At 35.9% G+C, this 14,600-nt stretch overlaps 1 protein-coding gene across 1 annotated transcript in view; it reads right to left on the reverse strand.

Annotated features, from left to right (window-relative positions):
- Positions 1-14,600, reverse strand: part of LOC109113826 (regulating synaptic membrane exocytosis protein 1-like) — a 72,956-nt gene that overhangs the window by 11,244 nt on the left and 47,112 nt on the right. Inside the window, 14 exon segments of the mRNA XM_042768975.1 lie at positions 415-480; positions 628-699; positions 4,601-4,678; positions 5,629-5,718; positions 5,998-6,108; positions 7,805-7,867; positions 8,308-8,403; positions 8,482-8,683; positions 12,098-12,251; positions 12,353-12,524; positions 12,620-12,750; positions 12,836-12,951; positions 13,054-13,100; positions 13,573-13,696. Of these exon segments, the coding sequence (XP_042624909.1) occupies positions 415-480; positions 628-699; positions 4,601-4,678; positions 5,629-5,718; positions 5,998-6,108; positions 7,805-7,867; positions 8,308-8,403; positions 8,482-8,683; positions 12,098-12,251; positions 12,353-12,524; positions 12,620-12,750; positions 12,836-12,951; positions 13,054-13,100; positions 13,573-13,696 (1,522 nt within the window).

Below are 14,600 nucleotides of genomic sequence, written 5' to 3' on the forward strand. Positions count from 1 at the left end.
TTTAAAACATTATATTATAAAAAAAAAAAATCTTTATTATATATTTTTAAATTTTAATATCACTGTTTTTCTCATTTTAATTGAAACATTTTGGTTATGGTTCACAAATTATGAGAAACTGGTGAGAAACTCTTTTATTAAACCAATTTATTTATTGATGAAAGTAAATAAATGCTTTGGCAGTGTTTTAATTTTGGGCCCTTGTATAAAATATAGAAATGGTCAGGAACAATTGAACAAAAATGATTAATCATTTAATACAAAACACAGTACAAATCCAACGTGGAAGGTTTATACAGTGTGAAATAAGTGATTTGTGTCTAAAACAGGTATTGTATTCACACACAAGACTTAAAGTACAATCAACATTCAATGAAAATGTGACAGGACATGACATGGTTTGATAAGTCTTACCGCTCACTGTCAGATATTTTCCTGCCAAGTTTCTGACAGCTAGGCTTGTCCAGAGTTCTCAACTGCCTGCAAGATGGAAATGATCGAGGCGAGACAGAAAATAAAAGAATGAGGAGTGGATTCACTCAGGACCGGACAGACATTGAATGAAACGTCTGTCTAATAAAATGCCACGATGGAGATGGACATGTTACTGGTCCAATGCGTGTGTACCTCTGTGCATCTGGCTTTGCACTGAGGTGGTGTACTGTCTCCTGAGCGGGGAACATAGCCTCCAAAACCCAGCTGATTCATGAGATCACATCAAACACATGTGAGTGGCATGGACACATAGACACAGACACACAATGACACAGTATGGATTGATGTTAATGAAACAATTTCATTAAGGCTGAATCATGCCACTTTAGTTAAGTGGCTAGGTAAAAAAAGGAAAACATACAAGAACATGTACAGTAATTAAGACATATACAAGACAATCTGTGCATGATATGAAACACAGACACTTGACTCTTATGCGTCAGAGGTCACATATGACATACGTGAGGTTTCTTCCCTGAAAACTTTAAAACAAAACCTCTGAAATCATTACAATTTCAGTTAAATACAGAGAAAATAAATGAAGACACATGCAGTGTCCCCACTATGTATTTGGTCACTTTTAAAATGTCGGAATATCACAGCATTAAATATACAGTATCTGCAAACAAATTATTTATTTGTGATAAGTTTTGCCTGAAAAGTGAGCTTGTGGTATTTTTACTTCAAAATAAATCTCAGTTGGTTTGATATTTTGTTACATAATGCAAATATATTCATACATTTTTAAGAGTTAACTTACTTTTTGGGGCCACTGTAAGTGAGACTGTATCTAAATGCAGGGTTCCCACACCTTGGTTAACTTCAAATTCAATGACCTTTCGAGGACTTTCCAGGTTCAATACCCTCAAATTCAAGGACTTAATCAGGGTGTTTACAGATATGGACAAGTTAGATTTTATCTTTTTTTATGTTTTTTTTATTTTTAAATATATTTTATTTGAGATTTAAGACCAAACCTCTGATGGAAATCACACATTACATTACATACGTAATATTTAATTTGTTAAATGTAAATATACATACATATATATATATATATATATATATAAATTGGTGTCAAACATGCTTTATATTATTATGATATACAGCAAACTTGTCATATCAGCAGGCAATATCCTATACAAATTATCCCTACAAAAGCACCGCATGACCAAGGGTACGTCTCAATCAGCTCCCTAGCTCCCAAGCTCGTGAATCAGTAGATCGTGTACATGAATTCGGTCACTGGTAAGTTCCCCGACTCACTGCACGTTGGGACACTGATCACTCGAATTCCAGTGACATACGTACAGCGTCAACGGACAACATAGTAGAATGACGACAAGCAGGACCAATCTATATCAATATTCAATATACTATAATCAATATTTATGTTGAAATATACAAAAAAATCGTTTGTCTTTTCAAATCTTCTATCGCGTGTCTTTATTTTTTTTTCAAGTTGACTCGTGTGGTTTATGTTGCACGTTTCAGAAATGTGACGTTATATCCAGTAAGGGAGCATAGTGAGTGGCGATGCTCCCTAGTTTTTGTGGTGCATTGTGGGATTTTTCAGGGAGCGAACATTCTAGTGCACTGGAAGTATTTCACATTTGAGACCATGATTTCTGGTGGTGTAAACAATTTATTCTGAAGCAATATTTTATCTGTGTTCTGTCTGCATTTTTTTTGTACATACTTTTAAACATACTAACCCCGCCAGTAGGTGGTGGTAAGTCACTTAATGAGTGAATCTAGTGACTCATTCATTAAACCGTTCACTGAATCGATCAGTCAAAAACACAGCCTCGTGTTCCTTGGAGATTGCGCTATACTTCTGCTGTGATCTTTGTTTGGAACTATTTTAGTTGGTGAAACAGAACAAAACAGTCAACACTGTGTCTAAAATATAAGTAACCCAATTACGTGACTACTCAACTACTTGTTTATTGAGGTAAAATCAATGGAACATTTACAATCGTGAAAATATTCAGCAATTAACTCTCTTGCCATGGTATGTTGCTTAACTACATCATGTTATAAAAAAAAAAAAAAACTTAACATTTTGAATTTTTACCTCAGTAGTTTCTTCTGAGTTTCTGAGTGTCCCGTTCAGCTCTTTTGCTCATTTCATACACTCATTTGATTTGATTTCTCCATAAAAGTCTTACAAATAAACAGGCAGCGCGAGCCTAAATAGCGCGACCTTGATACCAGAAATACATGGATTATTATCATTTGGTGTTTGCGTTGAATATAATAAAACTCTTGCGTCTCGATCCTTCACTAATTATTTTTTACCACTTAAGTTTTAATCAGGCATTTTATCCAGTCGGGCAAGTAAAATTCTAGAGCATTTTTTCAGTAAACTTGCATTAACCCATTCTAAACTAACTAGGAGGCTGTCTGCTGGTTGTTAGGTGGGGGGGGGTCTGTCAGACTGGAGAAATCTTTGTGGAACTGGGACTGAAAATATTTAAGACCCATCGAACCTGAATTTAAGACATTTAAGACTTTTTAAGGCCTTATATTAGGAAAACTTTATTTAAGACATTTTATGAACCCGTGGCCACCCTGTTAATGTGGGGACACATTTCAAGTGAGAGTTTATGGCACTATAAATCACTAAGAAAAGTAGGAGAATATAATAATTTTCATATATAATAAATGACTTGCACCTCAGAGCTAGCAGACGAAACAAAGAATGCAGTCATTGCTTTCAGAGGTGGATGCTGTTGTTTGGGAACGCATGGGAGGCAATTATACAGAAATACTTTGATGACAGACTTTACTCGTGCATTTCCAAATGACCATAACAACATTTCAGATGCTGTGGAATGAGATCAGTCCACTGGTTAGTCAGGTTTTGCCATACCATAGTGCAAAGTCACATGACTTTTTGGATGCGCTTGGAGGAATTTATTTGCAAAATTCATTTCCATCTCCCATTATTCGCATCAACACTTTTTAGCACAAGTCAAAAACCACCACATGCGAGCGTAAAAACATTTTTGCGAATTAAGAGATTTTTATTCTAAATTTGGCGTTTCCATCTATCGTTTCTCATGTGATACTTCAAAGTGCGCATTAAAATAGGGTGATGGAAAGTAATGTAATGTAAGATGCACTGTTACAGTTTTCATCTCTGGCAAGCCATCCTTTGTAATCTTCTTTGGGGAGCCAAATATCTTGAAACTTGCATTTTCCAGGCATCACGTTTCAGGGGTTTCAGCCTATTTTTGCAATGTTTAACTGTGTGTGTGTGTGTGTGTGTGTGTGTGTGTGTGTGTGTGTGTGTGTGTGTGTGTGTGTGTGTGTGTGTGTGTGTGTGTGTGCGTGAAATGTTGAGGTACCATTGTATTAGATTTGTGCATGCGTGAACATCATGGCAACGTACAACACAAGTACCTCACGTGGGAAACACTTGACGTAACGCTTAAATGCACGTAACTAACGTAAATCAAGCAAGCTAATATGCATAGGCAATGAAGTGTTGGCAAAATAATTCATTAGTGGACCAGAGAGAATAATATAATTTTTTTTTTTTTTTTTTTTTTTTTTTTGCACAAAATAAATTAAAGCTCTTTCAAGGACCTGTATCTATGTATGCTTATTTTCAAAAACTTTCCAGGGCCTTGAAATTTTTTTTCAGATTCACAAACTTTCTAGGATTTCAAGGACCTGTGGGAACCCTGTAAATGACAGTATGGAGAGAAAAAAAAACTGTTGTAGAAATCAGTATAGAACTCTAAAAGATAATAACGACGGAATAAATTATAATCTGCAGAAAGAGTTTGATAAAAATGACTAAAATATAACCTCAGGAAATCCAGGGTAACACAACACACTTCACTCCACACCAAAAAAGCCACAAGTCAGCACATTTTTAAAGCTACTGAGCTGCTGAAAATCTACAAAACACACTTGCGATCACATTGTTGAGCACTAAAATCATGGGGTCAGGTCACAACAAGCTATGGGTCAGAAGCTACAGAAGGCTGGGAGGGTTAGCTACATCCACTATCTAGTCCCATGGCAGAGGGGGGACGGACAGGTTAGAAGAGCAGAGAGGTTAAGCAGAAGGACTGGAGGACAGGAGGGATACCTGTCATCTTCTGGGGAGGCATGCTGAATTAGGATCCTGGGGCTCGTGGGTCTGGTACGGGCCAGAGACTGGGTGCTCCTGCGTGAGTGTGTGCGTGTGTGATCCACAAACACCCAAAGAGTTCAAAGTGGAGATGGAAGAAACACGGGAGGTCAATATAGAGACTGTGGCAAGGATCATCTCAAACATACAAGAAGATGCACAGATTCAGGGGACTCATTTCTGACAATTCTCCACCTACAGTGGTTGGATTAATGCTTCCAAAAACACAAAACAGAGCTACAGTATCTGGCCATAAGAGTCACTGGACGCTAACAGAGCAGTGCAAAGTGGGTGACCCAATGGTGGTATGTTACTTTGACATTAACATTTACATAGACACACTGGGTTTTATTCACTAATAATTGCATATACAGTAAGTGTTCTAATTTTACAGTATGTGCTCAGAAAAAGTTCTCATGGTAAATTTGAAATATTTACAAAAAAATATTCTGAGTATAGATTAATCTAAATGAGGGAGAATATGCTAGCATTTAGCATTAGCATAATTTGAATAATAATAATTAAACAATCAAAGAATCCTCAAACAAAAATATTGTTTCCTACATTACTCCAAGATTGAAGTAATGACTGCTGAAAATTCAGCTTTTCCATCATAGGTATAAATTACATTTTTTTGTACATTTCAGCCTTTGTGAGCTTAAGAGACTTCTGTGTGAGACTTAAGAGACTTCTGACTTATATGTGTGTTTTAGTTTGATCTAAATTTGATCCTAGATTAAAAAAAAAAAAAAAAAAAAAACAACAACTAAGATTTCTGTGTTTGCACACTTGTTTTAAGCAAAACATATTGTGTATATGTGTTGTGTTGTGCATGTATATGCACAAAAGTAAATAAGACCCAGTGATTGTTGTGTTTAAAGGGCATCACAAAGGAACATTCTAAGAGTGTCCTTTAATGTATGTGAATGATATTAATGGCAAATTCAACAAAACTGAAATAATCCAATTCAAAATAAAGAGTGTACCTGTCTCGTTCAGGTGAATTGGAATTAGAACCTGGTCTCAGACAGTTGGTACTAGCACTTCTAACCCTGTCAAGACAGGGCTGTAGATCACTAGGGTCACAACATGCCATCCAGTGGAGAAAGAAGAAGGAAAAAGAGGAAAGGAAGATGACAAAGAACAAAAAAAGTTAGGTCCAAAATAAAATAAAAAGCAAACCTGTAAGAGCTGCTAAAATGGTGAGAGAGATAATGGTTGAATTTTCTGCTAATGTTCTGAATGAGGAGCTGCTGGATGTTTATATACAGTATGTGTGTATATATATATATATATATATATATATATATATATATATATATATGGGTTTAGGGTTTACATGTTTGACCCCTTACCTAATGGTGATCTTGTCTGTGAACCCACGGACTCGGCATGTGACTGTACGTTGAGTGCCAGTGACTACAGACAGCCGTGACTTTGATTTAAGGCATGCAGGAAGTGTTGAGCTGAACACAAACCAAGGCCAAACAAGTGTAAACAAAAGCAAACACAAGTTACAGAAAGAGAAAACATACTGAAAAAAAAAAACATTACAAAATGTAATCCCGTGACCATGTTTTCTGTGGAGACTTTTAACACTGTGGTCCAACCATGAGAAAGGGAATGCTAGGATAGTTTTCTCCAGGAATTATGGACCTACTTGGGTTGAACAGACAAATTGCTTGTTGCTGGAAACACATCTCATTGCGCCTGGTTAGGACATGGCAAAAGAAGTTTATAGCTACCAGTGATTTAGTGTCTAACTCTTCAAATAAATTCTATCTTTTAAATTACAGGTGCTACTATAAATATCCACAGAAACCAGAACACCACAGTTAGATAGAAAGCACTCAAATTTACTTACCATCTTAACACCTAACAGTGGCAGATTCCCATAGGATTGTCTTTATTTTTACATTTCCAGCTGAATGACTACAATACTATATACTATACTGTTTGCATATGATGATGTTGACAATGCAAATATGCTGTTTTTACAGACCCTTGTGAAAAAGTACCCTTCGATACTTTTTTTAACACATATTTATAAAAAGAGCATTTGTGCCATAAATAATATTCTTTAAAAAGAATATACTTTAGTGTGAACTGAAGGTGTTTTCATACACTTAATTGCATGTTAACTGCAATTCAATTAAAATTATGTTAAGGTTTAAATTTATATAACATGCAATTACTCTAAAGTGCTTATTTAACCCACTTAAGACTGAAGTACATTATATGCAATTTCACAAGTACTTTCTTTGAAATATGAATGAGTAAATACTATGTCAAACTTTAACAATGATAAAAAATATATATATTTACCAGCAAACTGTATATTGCATTAGCTGATCCATAATAAAAGTGCTCTGGAATGAGTTTGATCGTCACAGATGCTATAAAATCCTCATTAGTCAGAAAGGATGCCATGGCTTAAGTGTTCATTATTGGCCACCTTACCTGTAAATATCCTTATGAATTCCACTGACTAATAAAGGCATCTTGGAAAGCAAAGTGCTGCTGTGCTTAAATGAACTCCTGCCAACATTACATTAACATGCAATCATGCAAAATGGAAACAAAAGATGTATCAGAATCACAGCTGTGGTTAGTCCACTCAAACAGCAAAGGAATGTCAAAGGTCACTCATGCAAACATGCAAAGATCAGTCCAGAGGCAACTCATTCTAGATCATCTTTTTTTCTGTCAAACACGCTCATAACTTATTCGAGGTCAGTAACGAACGGAATAAAAATAAACATGTCAAAAAGACACTTGAGCAGAATGAGATTGTTATTTTGAGAAAGCAAATGGTTGTCATGACGACGTATTTGTCTTTTAGGCTGTACGCCAAACGCAAGTGGAAAGTTCCACTTGTAATGTTTCTTGTCAACGAGCTGCTCAGAAATATTAGAGTTGAGAGGAGAAGAGTTTGACAAGAAGCGTTTGGGAAGAGAAACTGGCATCAGCCCTCACCACTGTTTTAATTAAATGGAATAAACTTCAGGCTAGATACAGATACAAGGAGTTTTTTTCAAAATGAAAATGATTTAACCAGTGCTTATGACACCAAGATTATTATTACATTGATTTATACAGTAATCTGAATATAACAATGTTATAATTCACAGACTGGTGGTTAAGTTCTGGCCTTTTCTTTACCTTTGGGTGTGCAGACACTCTGCGCTTCTACCCCGCATTGATCTGTGTATCAAGATGACCTCACTGCAATTACCATGGAGATGGAGGACACATAGGAAAATTAACAAAACAGACCAAACAGAAGCAAACATAAAAAAAAAAATTGTGCACCAGTAAGTGAGTTAGAAGAGGAAGGGTAACAACCTTTAAAGCCAGAAAAATACACAAAGGTTAAAAAAGACGTGTCATCTCTGTCCATACAAACCCTTCAGTGATGCTCAACCCTTTCAAAAACAAACCTTCCATGAATCACTGGTGGTTTGGCTCTAACCCACCTTCTGAAAATTGTGTAAGGCCTTTGTAGGTTAGCAAGTCTCGAAAACGTCATTTCTCTTTCCAACAACTCATTTTAAAAGCATTCCAGAAACAGTACTTTTATGGAAGAAAATGAAGGCACATGGGAGTGATTATTCTTTTAACACACACTAAGGCGCACTTGCTTGGGCTCACAAATTTCTATTTACCTTTCATCTACGTATTCTCTCTCTTGCACACGGGCACGGTCATGGTAGCGCGTTGGGGAACGGGATCGCCGGCTGTGCTGGACCTCATCCAGACTCCTTAGAGAGAAAACAGGATTTAATGCAGGTTACAATTATTTGCTAAATGATAAATCCTAAAAATAGCTAGGGACATACCTCTGTGCAGGGACGTTGGCTGGGCGGGACCGCCCCCTGCTCTCTTCATCTCTGTGTGGGGACACGGACCGTGAGCGATACTGAGTTGGCCTCTGCTGATCTGGAACCTCTAATGTTGTCCCCCAGTCTCGGCCTCGGCTTCTGTCTCTGTCTCTGTCCCTGTCCCTGTCCCGTTCTCTTTCTCTTGATCGGTTTTCTGTAGCTGTGACGACACAAAGACAAAAAAAAGTAAAGAAAAGAACATTTTTGGAAAGCCTGTCTGGAAAATTCTGATTTTGCTTTTACAGTCATTGGTCTTGGCAAATCACATTCCCCATGTTAGAAACCATCCAAAAAATAAAAGAACTGTCATAATGTATTAGACCATATCTAACAAAACATGTCAGACAATTAAAATACCTTGTTCATTCTCCTTGTATCTATTTTTGAACAATGTGTCCTTTTGACAGTTGGAATCTATATTTGTGTCCTACAGATATATATGTATACACACTTCCAGTCAAATCCAAAATTAAAAATATATTTATTTATTTTTCTATTTTTGGTTACTTTTTTCAACAAAGCGGAACAGACCAATGTACAGACCAATATTGGCTTAGTGACAAAAAATTCATTCAATACTAAACAAAAAAATAATAATTTTCTTCCTCATTAAATAGCAAAGCAATGAAAACTGAAAGAACATATGGAGTTTTTTTTCTTTTTTCAACAGAAATTCACACCAGTTTTTCCAATAAAACCACAGAATATACTCTTCACTGTATATATACTTAACTTCACTGCTAAATATATATATATATATATATATATATATATATATATATATATATATATATATATATATATATATATATATATATAAAATCAAAATGAATAATTAAAAAAAATGTAAATGTAACATTTAAAAAAATTTAAAGGTGGCCATGAGAATGAAAAAAAAACACTTCCCTATAAGACTATAGCCACTATTTTTACAATTACAGTATGTTTATGTGGTTTGGAGAATGAAGCCTAGGTAAGTTACAAAGTCATTGTACCACCAAGACATGTCATTTTCTAACTTCTACCATGCAGAGGCAAATTAAAATGTGTAGCACCACCGAGAGGAAGCAGTCCTCCTGTTTACTAAATCTTTTTCCTCATTTTCCCGCTGTGATCATGCATATGTGATAGAGTGCATTATGCTGCAAGTCTAAACTACTAACTATACTACAGAGAAAAGCACTGGAGACAGAACACATTTTAGATAGTTAATGTCTTCCCCATATAGAAGAAGCACCTCTTTATATTCAGTTTATGCACTTAATAGTACCAGAATAATTAGTTTATTTGTATGGGATGAATGAAACATGCCAGATGTGTAATGACAGTGATCAGTGAATTGTCTCCAGCACAACAGCGGTGACTTCCAAAGGAAGGGAAGGCCTGCTATTGGTTGCTTCTCTCTTTTGGGGTACTCTAATGCACAAAGTACAGAGAAGTGCCAAGGTTGGCCTTGCCTTGGCCCCTCCCACCCACCTGTGGCGACTATGCCAATACCATCATCATAATCAGTTTCTGTAATACGCTGCGAGCCTGCACAGACAGATATACACACAGGGACAGATGTACAGACAGACAGATGCAGAGATACAGACGTACTGTAAACAAATGCACACAAAGCACTGTTGGATTAATCCATAGTTAGGCAAGCAAAGGTATACAGAAATAACCTAGCATACTAAAATATGTCTTGTGGACACACTGTACCCATGGGCCACACTCCTACACACTAACTCACAGGCAGCACGTTTCAAAAACATACCTCCTCATGAACGTACAGAAAAAACAGACATCAAAAACTCGAGACAATGCCAAAAATATTAATGAGACTGGATGAACTTCAGGACTTTGACCTAAAATATATGTTGATATTTAGCTAATGTTTGATGATTGTCTTTCACCTACTTATATACAGTTTAGTAATTGTGAAATTATGATCATTTCTCTGGCTTGATTTAACATCTTAGAAAGTGAAGGCAAACTTCATCTATTTTAATCGAACTGCCCACATCCTCTTCAGCTTATGGCAAATCTTGTGAAACCCTGAGGGGGTGAATTCACTAAAAGATTGTGCCACACAACTGAGCAGCAAAACTCTGCATCTTATTCATATACCACTCACAATTAAGCAAAATGTACACTATTGTTCAAAAGTTTGGGATCAGTAAGATTTTTTTTTAATTAATTAATAATTTTATTTATCAAGCATTTTTCTATTCATCAGAGAATCCTAAAAAAAATGTATCTAGGTTGCCACAAAAATTTCAACATTGTTTTTAGCTTTGATAAAAATAAAAAAAATTTCTTGAGCACCAAATCTGTATATTAGAATGATTTCTGATGGACCATATGACCCTGGAGACTGGAGTACTGACTGCTGAAAATTCTTTTTTCTAATAATACTGTATATAGCTGATACAGTGCTGCACCATGCATATTTAAATTAGGCCGCCTACTTTCTATGCAAATGAGGCTAATTAACTGTTACCGCCCATGAACAATTGATGGTACAAAAATTTGTGTACATTTCCTATTGATCACGGTGGCAGTAATTTATCAAATTATGATCAAGCGATGTAGAAGAGTATGGTGGTCGAGAGAGCTCAGCGCGCTGCAAATGAAACAAACACATGCAAATAGAAAAAAACACCAGCAAATTAAGAAAACATCTTCATCAGTTTGACAACACATGTGTTGCAAAGACTCACAACACAACCAAATACAGAAAAGCGGCACAACAGAAATGTTTCAAGGGGACCCCTACAACCCTTACGATAATTAACCATGGTTTTATTATAGTAAAAGTGTAGTAATGATGTTTTTAGCATTTTCAATTTTACCATTACTATTTTTAATTACCATTTGTGTAACCACACAAATACCATGGTTAAACTGTGGTTAGTGTGATTACCATGGTTTAACTATAGTAACCATGATTTTTTTTTGTTTAGGAAGTTAGCCAGCTTACATAACGTTTCACAGTTCCAGTAGGCTAATAATATTTCTTCACCTTATTATTGCTAATAATATAGAAAAATGCTAGGGAATCATATGATCAGGATGTTAAAACAAATAAAAATCTCACCTTTTAGAGTAGACACTGAAGCGTGTCCCAGCCAGGTTCATCACTTGTTGCGGTTCCTTTATACATTTCAGTGTGGTCTGTGCATATTTGCTGCACGTTTCTGTATTTGATTGTGTTGCAAGTTTTTGCAGTGCGTTTCTGTATTTGATCGTGTTGTTAGTATTTGCAGCGCATGTGTTGTCAAACTGATGAAGATGTTTTCTGCTGTTAACTTGCTGGAGTTTTTTCTATTTGCATGTGTTTTTTTCATATGCAGCGTGCTGAGCTCTCTCGACCACCGTACAAAAGTGTTATTATTGGACACAGATCCAGTTATCAGGTGCTGACAGCTCGCAGCGCTTGCAAATAAACAGCAGGATTGACAGATGAAATTAAAATCAAACTTACTAAATTCCTCCCTATGAGAGAAAAACCACTTAAACGCAAAGTGATTCTCTGTGTTCAACCAATTTTCAGATCACATCCCCACCAGTGAGGCCTTCCACTTACGCTGCAGCTTTTTGGTGGGTGTTTCAGTGTGTCCGTGTCTGCGGGGCAGGTATGGCGACGGGTGCGGCAGTGGGATGGAAGAGACGTCATGTGCCTGCAGCCTGTACCAGTGAGGCTTATCATCCAACAGGGCAGTCTCCAGCTCTATTAGGATCTAGGTTTCAAGACAGATAATCAGGTGTGACAGTGTACGAATGTTTTCACAGAGCAATTCATGTTGTGAATAAAAGGACAAAGATTACATATGCTTCATACTTCTCCCAGAAAGTCACTCTCCTCATCTTGTATTCTGGGTTGGTCCCACACAGTAATCTCCAGCATGTGTTCTCTGAAATCCCGGCGATGGACATGAGAGTACACAAATGTCTGGTTCCACTTGGGCTCCAGACTTTTCTTCACTGTCTTCGTCCTTCTCTTGCTCTTATCACTAAAGTAAAACAAATATGCACATAAAACATTATAACGAGAACATTAAAACTTGATGCACATATAAGCAATGATCAAAAAAAAAAACTAACATACCTTCTATCAGGCAGGAAGTACATTTTGACATAGGGGTTTCTGGGTCGTCCATCCGATCTGAGCGGCAGGTCTGAAGCCTGCAATACGTTCACTATCAGCTGATGGCCGACCTTATCGTACCACATTTTCACCTGCAAGTCATAAATACATAAACAGCTAATAAACAAACACTCTAAGCACAACATTGTGAATGTACATACTTCGGTATGTACTGACCGACAGCTGTCCAGGCAGTAGCTGAGGGGCATCTCTAAGACCACTTGGGCTGGAAGGGGACAAGACAGATATAGAGGGTCTTTCCATCTTCTGTGATTCGAAGGAACTTGAACCTGCTGCAGAGGGACAAGAACAAATAAGTGTTGAAAACATCAGAGTAATGTTTGCATATTAAAAAAAAAAAGTAATGAAGAGTTCACATTTGATTCAGTACATACTAGATTCTAACGGAGGGTGTGATGTTTCTGGTATTCGTGGTGTATCACTGAAACAAAAAGATCACAAATCCATACATTAGTTGTCAAGTACACTACTATTCAAAAGTTTGGGTCGTAAGATGTTTATAAAAGAAGTATCTTATGCTCATCAAGGCTGCATTTATTTATATAAAATACAGTAAAAAGTAGGCTAATAATATCATAAATATTATACATTTGAAAATAACTGTTTCTATTTTTACATGTTTTAAAATGTAATTTATTTATTTAATGGAAAGTTAAATTTTCAGAAGCCATTACTCCAGTTATCAGTGTCACATTATTCTGCAGAAATCATTGTAATATGCTGATTTAGTGCTCAAGAAACATTTTGGATTATTATTCATGTTAAAAACAGATCTGCTGCCTAAGAAACTTTATAAAATAATTTACAAAATTAATTTAATGACCCCTTTAAAAATTGTTTGGGTGCTTTGCCGTTAGTCAGATCCCCAGTAAGGTGTGTGATGGACGACTTACCCTATTGGCCTTGATACTACTAATTCAACTTGTGGTTCTGTTTGGGAATTCAAGATGATATTGTAAACTTCTTTCTTGGTTAATCCTGGTAATGATTTACCATTCCACTGAAGCACTTCATCACCTACAAACAGTCAAAATGTCCCACTAAATTCCACCATTCATTTCTTAAAATAGATATTTTGCTGATTAAACACACTCATTAAACATTTTCAAAATATCGGAGGACTAAATGCATTATTAAATTCAATTAAGTTAAGACTGTCAATTAAGTGTGCAAATTTAGCAGTAGTTATTTAAGATGTAATTTAAGCTTGAAATATAACCTCATGTTTGCAGACAATCTGCAAACAATACACTGACTTCTAAACTTTTGTGGTCTATGTTTACTCATTTGTCACAATAATGAATCATCTTCATTTGGGGTCTTTTGTTTACAAATACTGGTATATGCCAGTGGTTCAAGGCCGCCCATTGCCCACAACATTATTCAAAGGCTCCTAGTTTCTGTACAGAAGAAAATAACTTTCAGGTTTTCCACTCTTTTTAAACAATGACTTTACATAACTCTTCCAGTCATTTGTGATTTCCTGGATAAGGTTTTTTACAAATATTTTTACTCACAATTTCTACCTGATGTACCAGATGTACAAAATTAATATTATTTATAAAAAATATCCAAGGTGTTTTAAGATTTTATTTATTTACATGACTCCATTTAAATAATAGTTTTAAAATTCTCATACTGTATATCCAGGTTTTCCAAGACCTTCAAAGAAAACAAAGAGATCTTAAGGGTGATTTATAGATTTTTTTTTTTTTAAACTTATTTTAATGCTTCTTTTATCTAATTTTAAAACATTTGAAGTCATCTTGAGGCCACTTTATCAGTTTGCTAGTGGGCCCTGGGCCTGGTTGAGAACCACTAATATATGCATCCATATACGGGCCAGGTAATTTATTTGATTACACTGTTTAATCAATTAACAGTGCTAGTTTTTTAAGTTACAAACTGAGAGAGGTTCTGG

Source organism: Cyprinus carpio, chromosome A13 (genome assembly GCF_018340385.1).
Source record: "Cyprinus carpio isolate SPL01 chromosome A13, ASM1834038v1, whole genome shotgun sequence".
Classification (NCBI taxonomy): Eukaryota; Metazoa; Chordata; class Actinopteri; order Cypriniformes; family Cyprinidae; genus Cyprinus; species Cyprinus carpio.